Raw genomic sequence first — 15544 nt, 5'->3', positions numbered from 1 at the left:
GGCGCATCGGGAGGCTGAGGCACGGGAATCCCTTGAACCTAGGAGGTGAAGGATACAGTGAGCCGAGATTGCACCACTGTATTCCACCTAGGCAACAGAATGAGACCCTGTCTTAAACAAAACAAAACAAAACAAAAGGCCCACTGTGGTCTCAACACTGCTCCCCTTCCCAGCCAAGACACTGGCCTCTCTCTCAGGTTCAGACGGACTCTGCAGATGTGAAAAACATCCTGAGTCAGACAGCTTTTGTGGATTCATAGCCTGGTTTGGGACCGTATTTGAAGGGCTCCACCTCCCCAGGTCCAAAGGCCATCCCATTGCAGATGGGAGTCTCACCACCACCTGTATGTACCGCAACCTCAGGAAGGGCTGTGGGAGCTGGGCCCGCGTCGAGGACAAACAGGCAGAGACCAGCTTTGGAGCAGGCACTGGGCCCGCGTCGAGGACAAACAGGCAGAGACCAGCTTTGGAGCAGGCAAGTTTCCCGGGCATCACCCACGCCACAGCATTTACTTCTCAAGCCTCTCCTCTCTTTAAATGGAGACAAGGTCTTCCTGTATTGCCCAGGGTGGTCTTGAACCCCTGGGCTCAAGTGATCCTCCCTCCTCAGCCTCCCAAAGCACTGGGATCTCAGGTGTGAGCCACCACACCCTGCCTCTCGGGCATGTCTTTTCCACTGCTTCATCTCTTGCTACAATCTGAGATGAGAAAGGGCCTGGAAGGCTTTTTAAGACCCTCAGTGTGAGCCCTGGATTCCATGCTGCCTATTCCCCCGACATCTGGCCTCAGCCCAAAGGAGTCCCAGAAGACAGTAGCAGGAGGACAAAGGCAGTGACCCCAAATGGATAGGAAATACTTTTATTGCAAAAAGTACTGAAGGTACCCCCAAAACCTTAAGCAGGATTCTGGACATGGAAGCCTACAGAATAGACAAAAATAAATATGTCAACTTGCCCGACCCTCTGGGGTGAACTGGATGTGGACACTGGAGGGAGGGCGTCCTTTATTACATACGCGTCTCTGAAGTCATATAAATATAGAATACCTTATAATAGATCAGCATTAAATACCAGTCACTGTGTTTACATAACTTAATTTGTGCTGTAGACAAAATTCTGTACACGTAACACGTGGCCATGCCCAGGCTTCCCAGCATCTGTCCTGAAGTCAGTGTGAAGACATCCTTAAGTGGTGGGGACATGACAGCCCAGAACCCACAGCAGAGGGGAGCTGGGGAAAGGAGAGGGCCTGACCTTGGATCCCCCAGCTGGTGTCCACAGGCTAGAGGGACCCATTGCTGCAGAGGCTGGTGCCTGCTCTTCCCCATACTTGGTCTTCTAAACCCAAAGACGGGGTCCTGATGGTGGAGACCTGGGCAGGTCCGGAGGACAGACACAGGAGAGGGCACAATCCCAAACCCAGCTCTCCTGCACTGGCTCGCACCACAGCCGGTCTGAGTGGCCACCACAGGCCTGGAGTACGGCAGCTCCAACCACAGCAAAGCCGCAGAGAGAGAAAACAGGAACCCAGAGTTCTCTTCCAGAGGCAAGGCCTCACAGCCCAGCCTGCCCGAGATGCCCTGTGCTGGCAGTCATCGCACAGTCTGGACAGCATGTCCTTCCTTGGGTGCCGAGCTCAGTGCCTGGGACAGTCAGGGATTGAGGGCATAGCCAACCTTGTATGGCCAAACCCAGCCCTTACGCCCCTGCTGCCAAGGGAGACAAGCTGCCCCACTGAGCTCCAACAACCTCGGGATGGGCTCAGCAGCCCCCTAGGAAGTTAAGTGAGTGCTACAGGGCAGGGAAGCTCCCTGAGGGGGTTTGCACAGACCAGGAGAGGCCAAGGGGGAGCCCCAAGGGAGCAGAGGAAGGAGGAAGGCAGGAAAAGGCCCAGGGCACAGGGCAAGCAACCGTACCAGGAAGCCCAGCTGCATGTTCCACGCTGCCCACAGGACTCCCAGCCAGGTCCCAGCAGGCCTGGACGGTGCTGGGCCCCCGTCCTCGGCCTTCCGACCAGCACCTGGTACACAGCAGGTGCTGGGAGATGACCATGACTCAAGGGAGAAGAGCCGCCACGAACTGTAACCACACCAGCCAGGGCGTTCTAGGACAAGACTTTCTAACCCGACAGCAATGACATGCACAGTGTATGGACTGGGCTCTTCAAGAGCATGAGGGAGAGGCCAGGCAGCCCTGTCAGGTGTCCCCTAGCCCTTCCTAGGGGACATATTAAGGCAACCAGCCATGCCATCTGGCCAGCACAAGGGTCTTAAGTGCAATCTGCTAAGTGACAGTGCTAAGACTGTCTTCCTGCTGAGAACATCTCTACAAGTTAGTTCACTAGAAAACGCAACACACATTAGCTTTAATCTTCTTTAACGAGGAAGATGCAGTCTAAACGCCCTCTTCCCTGAAAAGGGAGGCAAGGACAAAAACTCAAGCCAAGGCTACTTTGGGTACTTTGAGGGGAAACTGACCATTTCTAAGAAAACCAGGGGCCGCCAAGCTGCGGCATTCGCCCAGGAGCTCCTGCAGAAAGCTTTGGCAACAGGACTTTCTAGACTCTCGAAAAATGGAACAAAGCTGACCCTGTAGAGCTCCCTCTTCTTCCCACTTCTTCTTCTAAGGTCAAACTGCAAGCATTTTCAACTTTGGAACCAACCACCAAGGCCACCTCCTACCCAGGACTTCCTTTGGAAGTGGTGGGACTCTTCATGCGCAGGCCCAGCAAGGGCTCGGGCACCCGCAGCTGTCTGCTTGGCTGGGTGTCAATCACCGCCTCCCAGGGCCTCCTGGGAAGGAGCTATGACCTTTCAGGAGCGCTGAAACCTCCCCTGGGCTTCTGTCCCAGGCCGGTGAAGGAGACGGTGAGAGGTGAGGACACAACAGCCAGTCGGGCGCAGGAGCGGGGGGCTATGGCTGGGGAGGTCCAGCATCTGATATGGCCACATCCTCTTCACCCTCCCAGCCCACACTCCTGCTCATGTCCCACTGTCCTGGGTGCAGCCTCTGGAGACCCGCACTCTGAGGTGTTTTGATGTAAGCCCTTGGCAGGGGCCAGGAGCTAGGGAGGCAGGCTCCCCACACCTCTGGATGTAGAATTTGGGACCCCACTTCAGCCTCTGCCTGGTGCCTGGTCCGCTGCTCCAGGTTCAGGCCATCCTCAGCCTCATGGGAGGACCCCTCCTCCCTTCACGCATCCCTCCCAAGTTGTCCTCCTCTCCCAACGTGGGAGCAAGTAGGTGCAGATGACAGCAGCAGGAGGGGTGTGCGCCGCGTGGGTGAGCTGTGATCCGCAGGGTGGGGGTGACCTCCAAGACCCAGAAACATGTGCCAGCAGGAAGGTAGCTCTTCCTCAACTGCGGGAAGGGCGTTCCCGATGGCCTCAGATTCAGGCTCTCAAGGCACAGAAACCTTCCAGGTAATGGATCCTGGGCTTGCTCAGCCACCCAAGAGCCTGTGCTCCTCCTGTGAGCCCAACCTGTCCTCGTGCACAAAGGAGTGGGGCACTGCCCCGCAGAGGTGCCAGTTACCTGCACCAAGGCCCATGCAGGGCCAGACCGGGGCTAGTGCAGCTCGTCAGGGTCCCGCGGCGGCCGGGGTCGGCCCGGGTCCATGTCATTGCTGCCACTGTCCAACTCGAAGCCGCGTCCACCTGAGAAGGTCTGGGGCATGAACTGGCGGAAGATGCTGACGCTGCCATGCCAGAAGGTGGGTTCTGGGAGCCGCCCCACCACGCTCCATGCGCGAGTCTCTGGGTCATAGGCCTCTACCACGTCCGAGAGTTCAAATGTATTGTCATATCCCCCAGAGACGTACAGCTTTCCCCCAAGGACGGCCAGGCTGCCCCCAACGTGCACCTGTGGGTCAAAGGGATGAGTGAGTGGAGGTCAGAGGAGGGGGTAGGGCAAGGCCCCACCTGGGGAACCACTGGAGACAAGGCTTCCCTGTCAGCACCCCACGGGGTGGCCTTGGCTCTCCCAGAAAGCAGCAGAGGCCAACTCCTTTCCCACACCCTGCCTAGGAGAACAGGCCTCCCCGGGGGCAGCTGGGCCTTCCCTATGGTGATAAGGTGCCCGCTGCAGCGCCAGGCCTCCCCGTGTGCAGGTGGTGCTGAGCAGCGCTTCCTAGGTTCTCTCTCAGAATCTCTGCAGTGGCCCTCTGGGCTGGGCAGTGCTCTTCTCCCCATGTTACAGATGGGAAAACTGAGGCTTGCATGGCTGACTCTGGCAGAGCTGGGCTCTGAACCACAAGGCTGGATGATTCCTTCCATCTTTCCCAAATTCGCTATGACTATGTGCAGCTTACTGTGGGGAAAACAGAAAGCTGGGTATCTTAACTGCAAGGACATTAAGCTGCGGTGTAAGCTGTGAGGCTAGATATCACAGAGTGTGGGTTTGGAAACGTTAAAAGACAGAGAGGAAAGAAGGCTGTAGGCAGTATAACGTGTACCTTGGACTGAGATTGCTCACATGGCCAAATGGCATTGAGGCCTCCCCGTCCCATCACACTGTCAGGCGGGGCACCCCTCTTCTCAACAAGCCCAGGGAGAAGGAGTGGACCCTGGCTGTCCTATTCAGAACACACAGCAGGTGCTTAATAGAAGTATTCCCACAGTGGGCTGGGCATGGTGGCTCACGCCTGTAATCCCAGCACTTTGGGAGGCTGAGCCGGGTGGATCAAAAGGTCAGGAGATCCAGACCATCAGGCCAACACAGTGAAATCCCCTCTCTACTAAAAATACAAAAACAAAATTAGCTGGGCGTGGTGGTGGGCGCCTGTAGTCCCAGCTACTCGGGAGGTTGAGGTAGGAGAACGGCGGGAACCTGGGAGATGGAGCTTGCAGTGAGCCGAGATCGCACCACTGCACCCCAGCCTGAGCAACAGAGCGAGACTCTGTCTCAAAAGAAAAAAAAAAAAGAAAAAAGCAGTATTCCCACAGTGAGTTCCTCAGGAACCAGCTGGGCATGGGGGTTCACGCGTGTAATCCCAGCACTTTGGGAGGCTGAGACAGGAGGGTCATTTGAGGCCAGGAGTTTGAGACCAGCCTGGGTAACACAGCAAGACCCTGCCTCTACAAAAATTTTAAGAATATTCTTTCGTATCTACATATGAGAAAAATAATAATAACTGGGTGTGGTGGCACACGCCTGTAGTCTCAGCTATTCAAGGTGCGGTGGGAGGACTGCCTGAGTCCAGGAGGTAGAGGCTGCGGTGAGCCATGATTGCACCACTGCACTCCAGCCTGGGTGACAGAGCAAGACCCTGTCTCAAAAATAAAAAAGGTAAGGCCAGGCGCGGTGGCTCATGCCTGTAATCCCAGCACTTTGGGAGGCTGAGGCGGGGGGATCATGAGGTCAGAAGATCAAGACCATCCTGATTAACACGGTGAAACCCCACCTCTACTAAAAATACAAAAAATTAGCTGGGCGCAGTCGCGGGCGCCCATAGACCCACCTACTCAGGAGGCTGAGGCAGGAGAATGGCGTGAACCTGGGAGGCGGAGCTTGCAGTGAGCCAAAATTGAGCCACTGCACTCCAGCCTGGGTGACACAGACTCTGCCTCAAAAATAAACAAATAAGCCGGGCGTGGTGGCGGGCGCCTGTAGTCCCAGCTACTCGGGAGGCTGAGGCAGGAGAATGGCGTAAACCCGGGAGGCGGAGTTTGCAGTGAGCTGAGATCCGGCCACCGCACTCCAGCCTGGGCGACAGAGCGAGACTCCGTCTCAAAAATAAATAAATAAATAAAAATAAAAAACGTAGGTCACAGACCTCATGCTGACTCTGCTCCGGCTGCACTGGCTGCTGGTGTACCCAAGAACACACAGGGTGCCCTGGCGCGGGGCCTCTGTACCTGCTGCCCCTCTCTGGAACAGGTCACTCCAGATGACTGCATGCCTTGCTCCCTCACTTCCTTCTGCTCTCTGGCTTACAGTAGACACTCAGTAAACACTGCTCAAATGCGTGCTAAGCTGTGTCATTCTGGGATATTACTTAACGTCTATGTCTCAGGGAGTGAGCCTCAAGTGCAGAATGAGGATAAGAGCAGCCTTCTATTAACTGAAATGAGACCCACCCATCATGGCTGTGGATCCCAAACACTCATCATGATGACACTGGGGTTGCAAAGTCAGGACCAGCCTGTGCTTCCAACGCTGGCCCGCCTGCGTTTACCTGATTCATGGGTGGGATCTTGTCCCATTCGTTCTTCGTCGGGTTGTACACGTCCACCTCGGCGGAGTCGTCCCTGTGGAGGGGGCAGCAGGAGGACGACTGCTCAGAGCCAGGAGGAAGTGCCCTCAGGTGTGCAGCTCTGGAGTGGAGTCCTCCCCTGAGTCACTGACTCCTCCAGTGACCTGGATCTTTCTGATGCCATCCAGCAGCACCCTTGCAAGGTAGGCTTCATCCCCAGCTCTTAGGAACCAATTTCAGCCCCCTGTGCCCACTCGGCCAGGCCTCCAGGGCCAGAATCCTCACTCCCAAACCTGAAGATCAGGCTTCTGAGTACTTGAAGCCCATTCAGTGCCTCCCCATCACCCAGTATCAAGGTGGCTGTCCCCCACCCCCCGAGGCTACAGCAGCTCCCTTCAGATCTTAAAAAAGGCTCCTTGCTCCACTGTGCATCCCCACGTGCTCTGGAACACTCCTTGCCACTGTCCCCAATATCACCGTGAGCCCCGACCCTGTCCTGTTCACTACCATATTCAAGTGCCTCTCACTGTGGGGTCAAGACCCTTCAACTTCGTCTGACACCCTTTATATCCCCACAGTAAAAGGCTCAAAATATAGGCCAGGCACTGTGGCTCACGCCTGCAATGCAGCCCTTTGGGAGGCTGAGGTAGGTGGAGTGCCTGAGGTCAGGAGTTCGAGACCAGCCTGGCCAACATGGTGAAACCCCGTCTCTACTAAAAATACAAAAATGAGCCAGGTGTGGTGGCGCATGCCTGTAATACCAGCTGCTCGGGAGGCTGGGGCAGGAAAATCGCTTGAACCCAGGTAGCTGAGGCAGGAGAATCGCTTGAACCTGGGAGGCAGAGATTGCAGTGAGTCAAGAGCGTGCCATTGCACTCCAGCCTGGGCGACACAGTGAGACTTCGTCTCAAAAACAAAAAAAAAAGAAATGCAAAGATACTACAAGACAAATAATGGTAGTTGTGAACCTGACACTGCCGCACAAAACCAGCCACAGACAATGCACAGACACAAGGCTAGCTGTGTGCCAAGAAAACTTTATCCATGGACAGACATTTACATCTCGTCTAACTTGAAATGTTATTCTTGTCTTGATTTCTTGCCTCCAATCATTTCAAAATGTCAAGGCCACCCTCAGTTTGGGGGCCCTATAGTGGTGGTGGTGGTGGTGGTGATCAAACACTGGAACCTGCTAGGCTGCCTTCTCTTTTCCCAGCAGAGACTTGCAAACCACAGCCCAGAGGTTGGACAGAGCTCGCCAGCATTCCCAGAGGGCGCTATTACACCCCAACCAAGGAGCCATCTTGTACCAGAACCAAGGGGAGGGAGGCCCAGGTCATTTGTGGGTCACATGGACAATGGCTGAGGCTGTGGCCTCCCTGAAAATGGCACATCCTAGGCACAAGCTGCCCAAAGACAGGTGGTGTTCTGGGCAGAGGGTTATGTGGCTCTTGAAGAGTCAAAGTGCACAGACAAGGTGACACTGGGACAAATACCCTGGGGGGACCAGATGAAGTTGAAGGGTCTTGATCCCAAAATGAGAGGCAGGGCCCCTGCATGCCTAGCCTTCTCTTTCGGGCTCAAGCAGCCTCCACTCAGGCTGAGCCTGGGCGCCCCTCCTCTGTCCGCTGACACAGGTCACATTAGTAAGATGAACGGATGCAGCCTTTCCAGAGCACTGCTTCCTCCCACATGCGCAGGTGGCTTCGGAAACCCCTGTAAAAGCTAGCAGTGGGTGGGGTGGGGGATGGTGGGGGGCAGACCTTCGTGCTTCCCTGTGGGAAGGTGAACCCAGCAGGTAGACCTCCCTGGGGACAGATGGGGGAGGGGAGGCGGACTCTCAAAGGCACAGGGCCTGGAACCACTGCCTAGAGGCTGAAAGGAAGGCTCTGGCGCTCTGATAAGTTATATTTATAGCCATCTCCACCCCCTCTTTGAAGACACCTTCACAACTTGAGGGAGGGAGAGCTGGGCAAAGGGTCAGATACTGTTTCATAATGGGACCAGAGCTGGCTGAGATTCCAGGGCTTTCTCAGAGCAAGACCATTGGTTCTGGGCACATGGTGGTGCCCGCTACTTGCGTGAGAAGCAATGCCACCCCTGTTCTTCTTGGTGGTCACTCCAAAAGCCTGGTAAGGAGCCTCCTGTGTGGGGGACGGTGGGGCATACGCCAAGGCCCGGGCAGCTCTGGTGGTACGAGGCAGGAGGCCAAGGAGCAGGGAGCTCACATCCCCCAAGCTCCCCATTCAAAGCCCCAGACCAAAAGGGCACAGTGGGGACTGTCATTCAGTTCCTCCCCTTCCCACGTGGACCCAGAGCTTCAGGCAGGCTCTAGGCTGGAAGGGAGCAGCAGGATGTGTGAACAAGCAGCAGAGTACAGCAGGCAGGGTCTGCCCCGTGCCATCATTGATGCCCACCAACCAGTCAGAGGCAGCATTTGGCTGTGACCAGAGAGGTCATCAAGGCCAGGAGACACATGATGACCCACAGGCTGCCTGTCTCTGCTCCGTGCTGCCCAGGCTACAGCCTGCTCTTGCTGGAAAAGCCCAACTCCACCACCCGTGAAATCCCTTAAAAGCAAGCCTGGGGTTTTCCTTACACCCAAAGGAATGGAACAAGCAGTCTGGGCTCCGAAACACCCGGCCTGGCTGGATGTGGGGGCTCACGCCTACAATCCCTGCACTCTGGGAGGCGGGAAATGCGGGAGGATCATTTGAGGCCAGGAATTTTGAGACCAGCCTGGAAAATACAGTGAGACCCTATCTCTACAAAAAATTAGCCAGGTGTGGTGGCGCATGTCTGCGGTCCCAGCTACCTGGGAGGCTGAGGTGGGAGGACTGCTTGAGCCCAGGAGGTCAAGCCTGCAGTGGGCCATGACTGCACCACTGCACTCCAGCCTGGTGACAGAGCGAGACTCTGTTTCAAAAAAAAAAAAAAATTGTTTAATTTCCAAGAGAAAAAAAAAGCCAGGCGCTGTGGCTTATGCCTATAATCCCTGCACATTGGGAGGCTGAGGCAGGCGGATCACATGAGGTCAGGAGTTCTAGACCAGCCTGACCAACGTGGAGAAACCCTGTCTCTACTAAAAATACAAAAATCAGCCAGGCATGGTGGTGCATACCTATAATCCCAGCTACTTGGCAGGATGAGAAAGGAGAATGGCTTGAACTCAGGAGGCAGAGGTTGCAGTGAGCCAAGATCGCGCCACTGTACTCCAGCTTGGGCAACAAAAGTGAAACTCTCGCCTCAAAAAAAAAAAAAAAAAAAAAACAGGCTGGGTGCCGTGGCTCATGCCTATAATCCCAGTACTTTGGGAGGCTGAGGCGTACCGATTACGAGGTCAGGAGATCGAGACCATCCTGGCTAACGTAGTGAAACCCCATCTTTACTAAAGATACAAAAAAATTAGCTGGGCATGGTGGCGGGCGCCTGTAGTCCCAGCTACTCGGGAGGCTGAGGCAGGAGAATGCCAAGAACCCGGGAGGCGGAGCTTGTAGTGAGCCGAGATGGCGCCACTGCACTCCAGCCTGAGCGACAGAGCGAGACTCTGTCTGGAAAACAAAACAAAACAAATCAAAAACAAAAACAAAAACAGCCAGACCCAGCCTCCGACCCCAGCTAGGTCTCAGTTTCTCATCTGTCGAAAGGGAGAACAGCCATGATGTGCTCAGCACAGGGCCTGGTAAGAGCCGCCAAACACACAGTGGGGCTCGGCACCTGGAACTCACCTGACAAAGTACATGAGTCCATTTAGAGTCACAGTCTTGGGGGCGAAGGACCAGGGCGGGAGCTGGCCGCAATCCACCAGCGACCACAAGTCGGTGTCCGGGTCGTAGCACTGCATCACCATGGTCTCCTTGCCGGCCAGGGAGCCGATGGCATAGAGCCGGCCACGGCAGGCGGTGGTGGAGCAGTTGTCCATGGGGTAGGTCATGGGCTGCAGGGCCTCCCAGGAGTCGGTGGTGTGATCATAGCGCTCGGTGCTGTCGGCGGCTACCACATACAGCAGTCCGTCCAGCACAGAGGAGCTGTGGTATTCGCGGGCCTTCAGCATGGGTGCCACCTCTGCCCACTCGTTCACACTCGAGTTGTACCTCCACACGCAGTCATAGAGCCGGGAGCCATCAGACCCACCTGCCAGGACACATGATGGACAGATGGTCAGCCCACTCGAGGCGAGTCACCCACCTGCACCCTCCCAAACTTCAGTGAGGGCCTCTCCCTTGGGAGGAATTCACATATCTGGGCTTCACCCGACACACATCCTCTCCCCAGAGCCCAGGCCCCATGCTGTGGCTAAGGCAAAGCACACGCTGACCACTGCCCAGCAAGATGACTGCCACCAAGCCTCTACCAAACAAAGGTCTTGGGTGCCATGGTGAAGAATCCAGCAGCCTCCTCTCGACACCGCCCCACAGCCATGCACACACGTCAGCAGACCAAAGCCCTGGGCCTTGGGACAGTTCTCCTGGGGAGCCACAGAGCTTGTTGGTGGGGTGCTCAGGGACTTGCTCACTAACTCCTAGGCTTCCTGGGCACCCTCTAAGCAAGGTTCTGTCAGGACAAGATGAGCGGAAACCCACTTCCTGCTGTAAGCAGGAGACCTAACACTACACTGCGAGGCCACTTCTTGATTCTGGTGCAGGTTACAAAGCTGTGTTTGGTTTAGAAAAATCCATGAAGCTGTGTAAGCATTTTATATACGTATATATATATATACACACACACACACATACACACACACATGTACATACATCCTCTTCTACCTGTACTATTATTATTATTTTTTGAGAAAGAGTCTTGCCTGTCACCCAGGTTGGACTGCAGTGGCATGATCTCAGCTTACTGCAATCTCCACCTCCTGGGATCAAGCAATCCTCCCACCTCAGCCTCCTGAGTAGCTGGGACGACAGGGAAGCGCCGCCACACCCGGCTAATTTTTATGCTTTTTGTACAGACGAGGTTTCACCATGTTGCCCAGGCTGGTCTTGAACTCCTGAGCTGAAGAGATCCACCCACCTTGATCTCCCAAAGTGCTGGGATTACAAAGAGCCACTGCGCCCGGCCCCGTATTTTTAACTTCAATAAAAAGCTAAAAATAAAAAGGAGTACTGGCTGTAATCATAAATTACACCAGGTCTATTAGAAACCCCAGGACATGAAGGGAACCCAAGCATCCTGGGGGCTATACCCCTTGGCCTCCCAGGCTGGCGCCACAGGACACAGCATACAGGACATTCTGTTTCACAGCCCTGAGCGCTAAAGCGAGAAGAGCAAGTTCTTGTTCTTAGGAAGTGAGCTCTGCCGGCCTACTCCCTTCCATGGAGCTGTGTGAAAGGCAGCTGAAAGGAATGACCCAGCCACCTGCCGAAACCCGAGGGATTAACTGCTCTGCTGGGACATTTATGGAAGGGCGTGCAGAAAGCTGGGGCCAGTCTCACCAGTTCTGGGAAGGAATTCTCTGCTCAAAGCCACTAGTCAGACTTTGGGGAGAGGGGAGGGACACAGTCCCCAATCAACTTGCGGACAACCTCGGATTGAAAAGAGGCCGAGATTCCGGCAGAATCCAGCAGAAGCTGGACTCAGAGCTGCAGGCTAAGGAAGCTGTGGCAACAGAGCCCAGCAACTGTCCCCTGACACCTCAGAGCCCCACTGGAACTCGGAGCACGTCCCAAAGTGGGCTCTCTCGCGAACATGCAAGGCTGGGCACGGCAGCTGTGACATCCCAGTCCCCACCTCCTTGCCTGATAACCGCCTCACATGCCTGCCTGGTGGGTTCTTTCCTTATATAGCAGTCACAGAGACCGCCCTTCCTCACCCCAGCAAAGGAGGTAGCCTCGGGTTTGAACTGGGATTTATCTTGAATAAAAACTGTCGAAGCCCAAACTCAGGCGGATTGGGACCCGCCTACCATGACTCGGCAGTGTTTTGGGGTTTGGGCCAAGTAACTGGAAGAAAACCTCTTAACATGTGACCATGTTTACAGTCTCTGGGGAGTTCAGCCTAAACACCATGTGACCAGAGCACAGAGCCTAGGTGCAAGCCCAAGGGAACTTTGTCACCGGTGACAAAGAGTGAGTCAGGGGGCCCGGTGTGGCTCAGCAGGGAGAGAGAAATTCCCCGGCTTGTGGGGAACAGATGCCTCACCGGGCGTCGGCCTCCTGCCTGTCCCTGGATTCCTTAAGCAGAAAAAGAAAGCACCCATTGTGCGGGGTGAATGCCCCAGTATCTTCCAACCAAGTGGGGAGGCACCTCCGGGGCACGGAGTTGGCTCAGCCTGGCAGCCTCGGCCGCACGGGACACAGAGACCCACAAGCAGCTACTTGTCCCGGCTCACACAAGGGGCCCTTCTTCAAGGTTGAAAGTATAGCCCAGATAAATGTAGTCACCAGGGCCCCATCATGGACTCAGGTGCGGCCCTAGGATTCCAGGCTCTGTGCGTTTCCCCCGCGAGTAGCTGGGCTCCCGTACCCGCGGGGCTTAACCCCAGAGAGCCTAGCCAGCCCCTGGCCCACTCACCCGTCACGTAGATGTCATTGCCCAGCGCCACGATGCTGTAGCCCCCGCCCAGGTGGTCTGGGAACTCGGCCAGGTAGCGCCACTGGCCCGTCTGCGGATTGTAGCAGTCGACAGTGACCAGCTCGTCACAGTCCTGGTCGCAGCCACCCACGAGCACGAGGATCTCGGCGAGACCGGTGGAGGGACGAGGACGCATTCGGGGGCAGGGCCCGCGGTCGTGGCGGTCGTAGCGCGCTGCCTGGAAATCGCGCGCCTCGCGCAGCAGGCGCAGGCAGGGTGGGCAGCGCGCCACCAGCGGCTCGGCCTCAACGTGCGCCAGCAGGTAGAAGCGGCGCACGAAGGGCAGGCGCACGGCCTCCAGCAGCTGCGGCCAGTGGGCAGCGCGGCGCGGCGGGTCAGCGCGGACCCAGCGCAGCGCCAGCTGGTAGGCGGCCTCCTCCTTGGGCACACACAGCCCGTCGTCCCGCAGGTAGCGCAGCAAGCGCGCCAGTGGCAGCCGCTCCAGCTGCTCGGCGCCCAGCTCGCCCACGTGGCGCAGGATGAAGCGCTGCGCCGCGCTCGCCAGCCCCGAGCAGCTGAAGGCCTCGGCGAAGTCCTGCATGTCCAGGCAGTTGGCCAAGTCGAGCTGCTGCTGCAGGAAGGCGCCGCACGCCTCCTTCACGGCCGGGAACTGTAGCAGGTCGGCGGCGCGCAGCAGCGGCTCGGCGTTGTCGCCGCTTACCGCCACGCGGCCCGTGTAGCTGAAGTCCAGCAGCAGCTGCAGCATGTCCGGAGGCACTCCGTGCAGGCGCACCCGCTCGGCGCGGCTCTCGCGCAGCTGCCCCGCGAACATGGCGCGGAAGTAGGGGCTGGCGGCGGCCAGCACCGCGCGGTGCGCCGGGAAGTCGCGCCCGCCCGCCGCCTCCAGGGTCACGTCCAGGAACTTGCGCTCGGCGCGGAGCTGGCTCAGGCCGCGTAGCAGGCTCAGGGCGTGCGCGGGGTCCGAGAAGGGCAGCACGGCTAGGGGAGCCGGCCGCTCCATAGCGCCTTCGCTAGGTTGCCGGTGACGCCGCGGCCGGGGCCTGCGGAGAAACGCTACGCGCCCGGCACCGCTGCTATAAATAGGGCGGAGCGCCGCTGCCCTCGAGGGGCGGGATGGGCGGGGAGACGTCGGCACCGCCCCCTTAACCCCTCCGTGCCCGGCGCCGCCGCCCCTCGCGAGCGCGGGCTCGCCTGCCACCGGCGCGGCGCCCGCCCCCGGCTCCACAGGATGAGTCACCGCCGTCCGCTCCCTCCCTCTGCCCTTCCGCGTCTTCCAGCTGACACCCGGGCCGGGGACAGTGAGTGACAAGTGCCAGCTCCGAGGGCGGCCTCGCCGTGCGCCGGGACCGGGGGCCTCCCGGGGTTGCCCATGACCCACCCGGCCCGGCTGCTGAAGCCAACCCGGGAGAGGCGAGCTCGGCCCAGAAACCAAAGCCACCCCTCCTTTCACGCCAGACGTCCCAAGGGCGCCGGCCCAGGTCCTGGGGCGGCTGGGTACAATGGCTTTTTGTTTTGCTTTTTGAGTTCCACTAGTTTCAGGGGTTGCTAGTTAACCCCATCACGGGACACACTCAAAGGATAGGCTTTTTACCATTCTGGACCAAAGCAAGAACGCGTATAAAGTTTTTCGATGACTTTTTTTCTTGGCGCATTTGTAAGTGACTCGGGGCCGGATTCTAGGAGTCGGCCCCATTCCTGTGTTCCTGCAGGAGCTTCTGACTCTAGCACACAGGCATTAACTTTAGTCGGCTTCAGGCGCAGTTGTAGTTTCAGAGCCTGCGGCGCAGCTGCCGGCTCCCGGGCTGCCCGCCCGAGGGGCTCCCGGGCCTCCCTGCAGCAGCTGCTCGGACTCCATGAGAGGGGAACTGGGTATAAAGAGCGAGAGCTCAAAGTCAGATGGGAGACCGCCTTGAAACTAGGAGGTGATGCCACTCAGCACAGCCCTCCCGTCACTTGTGTTGTCGTGGGGAATGGTGAAAGAAGGAATCGCCCTTGTTTTAGTTCCAATAGAGACAGCACCTCTTTGAATGTCACTTGTAGGGAAAAAAGAGCCCTCCGATGGAAGCCATTTTTTCTTCAGTGGAAGGTAGGCTTTGCTCAGTTTTAGAAAAGACCTCTATTTCACCACCAGGACTGCTGCTTTGCAGAGGACACTTGAGTTTGTGCTATTTTCCAGCCCCCCCTACACCCGGTGGGCCTTTGAGAACGCATTCCTGAGGAAGGCGCCCGCCCACGTGGGTCCCAGAGCAGGCCAGGCGCATGGGAGCTGGCTATCATTCCCTGGTTCCAGCGAGGTCTAGGTCCGCGCAGCCTTTCCAGAAGACATTTTGTTTGTATTCCACCTCTGAAATGAGAACCGCAGGCTTTCTCTTCTACTTAAAGTTTCACGTCATTTTGCCATAAGAATGCATCTGGTCTGAATTTCAGGGTGAGCATGGGCAGCACAGGCCCAAATCAGAAAACATTCAGGTACCCAGGCGGGCTGCCTGTTGCCCATAGAAGGACTGTTCACACAGCTATTCAAGGCAGCGGCAGCATTCCTGGGCCCAGGAGCAGGGCCAATAGCTTCCTTGCACAGGCTTTGTGACAAGAAAGCCTGAGTAGCCAGGAAGTGGAATGTCTGTAGGGAAATGAACTCCCGTCCCGGGGTCAGCTTACCCATCTTGCATAAGTCCAATGATTAAGTCAATAATGTTTCCATAGTTGAGGATTGAGTACGGTTCTTCTGTATTCCCAATAACGGGTTATTTTTAAATATCATTTTTCAGTCTTACTATGTAGCCTTGAATAATGATGTATTTATTTAAATGGAA

General features: G+C 56.8%; 1 protein-coding gene across 1 annotated transcript; it reads right to left on the bottom strand.

Annotated features, from left to right (window-relative positions):
- Positions 1-842: 842 nt before the first annotated feature.
- On the bottom strand, positions 843-13823 carry KLHL21 (kelch like family member 21). Its single transcript, XM_023215222.2, has 4 exons — positions 12711-13823; positions 9920-10325; positions 6174-6246; positions 843-3859 (listed from the first exon to the last, which is right to left on the bottom strand). The coding sequence occupies exons 1-4, from the start codon at positions 13729-13731 to the stop codon at positions 3566-3568; spliced, it is 1794 nt and encodes a 597-aa protein (XP_023070990.1). The 5' UTR covers positions 13732-13823; the 3' UTR covers positions 843-3565.
- Between the last annotated feature and the right edge of the window lie 1721 nt (positions 13824-15544).

Source organism: Piliocolobus tephrosceles, chromosome 1 (assembly GCF_002776525.5).
Source record: "Piliocolobus tephrosceles isolate RC106 chromosome 1, ASM277652v3, whole genome shotgun sequence".
NCBI lineage: Eukaryota > Metazoa > Chordata > Mammalia > Primates > Cercopithecidae > Piliocolobus > Piliocolobus tephrosceles.
This window is presented reverse-complemented; position numbering and strand designations above follow the sequence as displayed.

Excerpts from the sequence above, each read along its gene's own strand:
- KLHL21 (XM_023215222.2), bottom strand. The coding sequence starts at position 13,731 with ATGGAGCGGCCGGCTCCCCTAGCCGTGCTGCCCTTCTCGGACCCCGCG. Across the intron at positions 10,326-12,710 it reads CAATGACATCTACGTGACGG|GTGGGTCTGATGGCTCCCGG; the intron begins GTGAGTGGGCCA and ends GTGTCCTGGCAG. Across the intron at positions 3,860-6,173 it reads AGATCCCACCCATGAATCAG|GTGCACGTTGGGGGCAGCCT; the intron begins GTAAACGCAGGC and ends TTTGACCCACAG.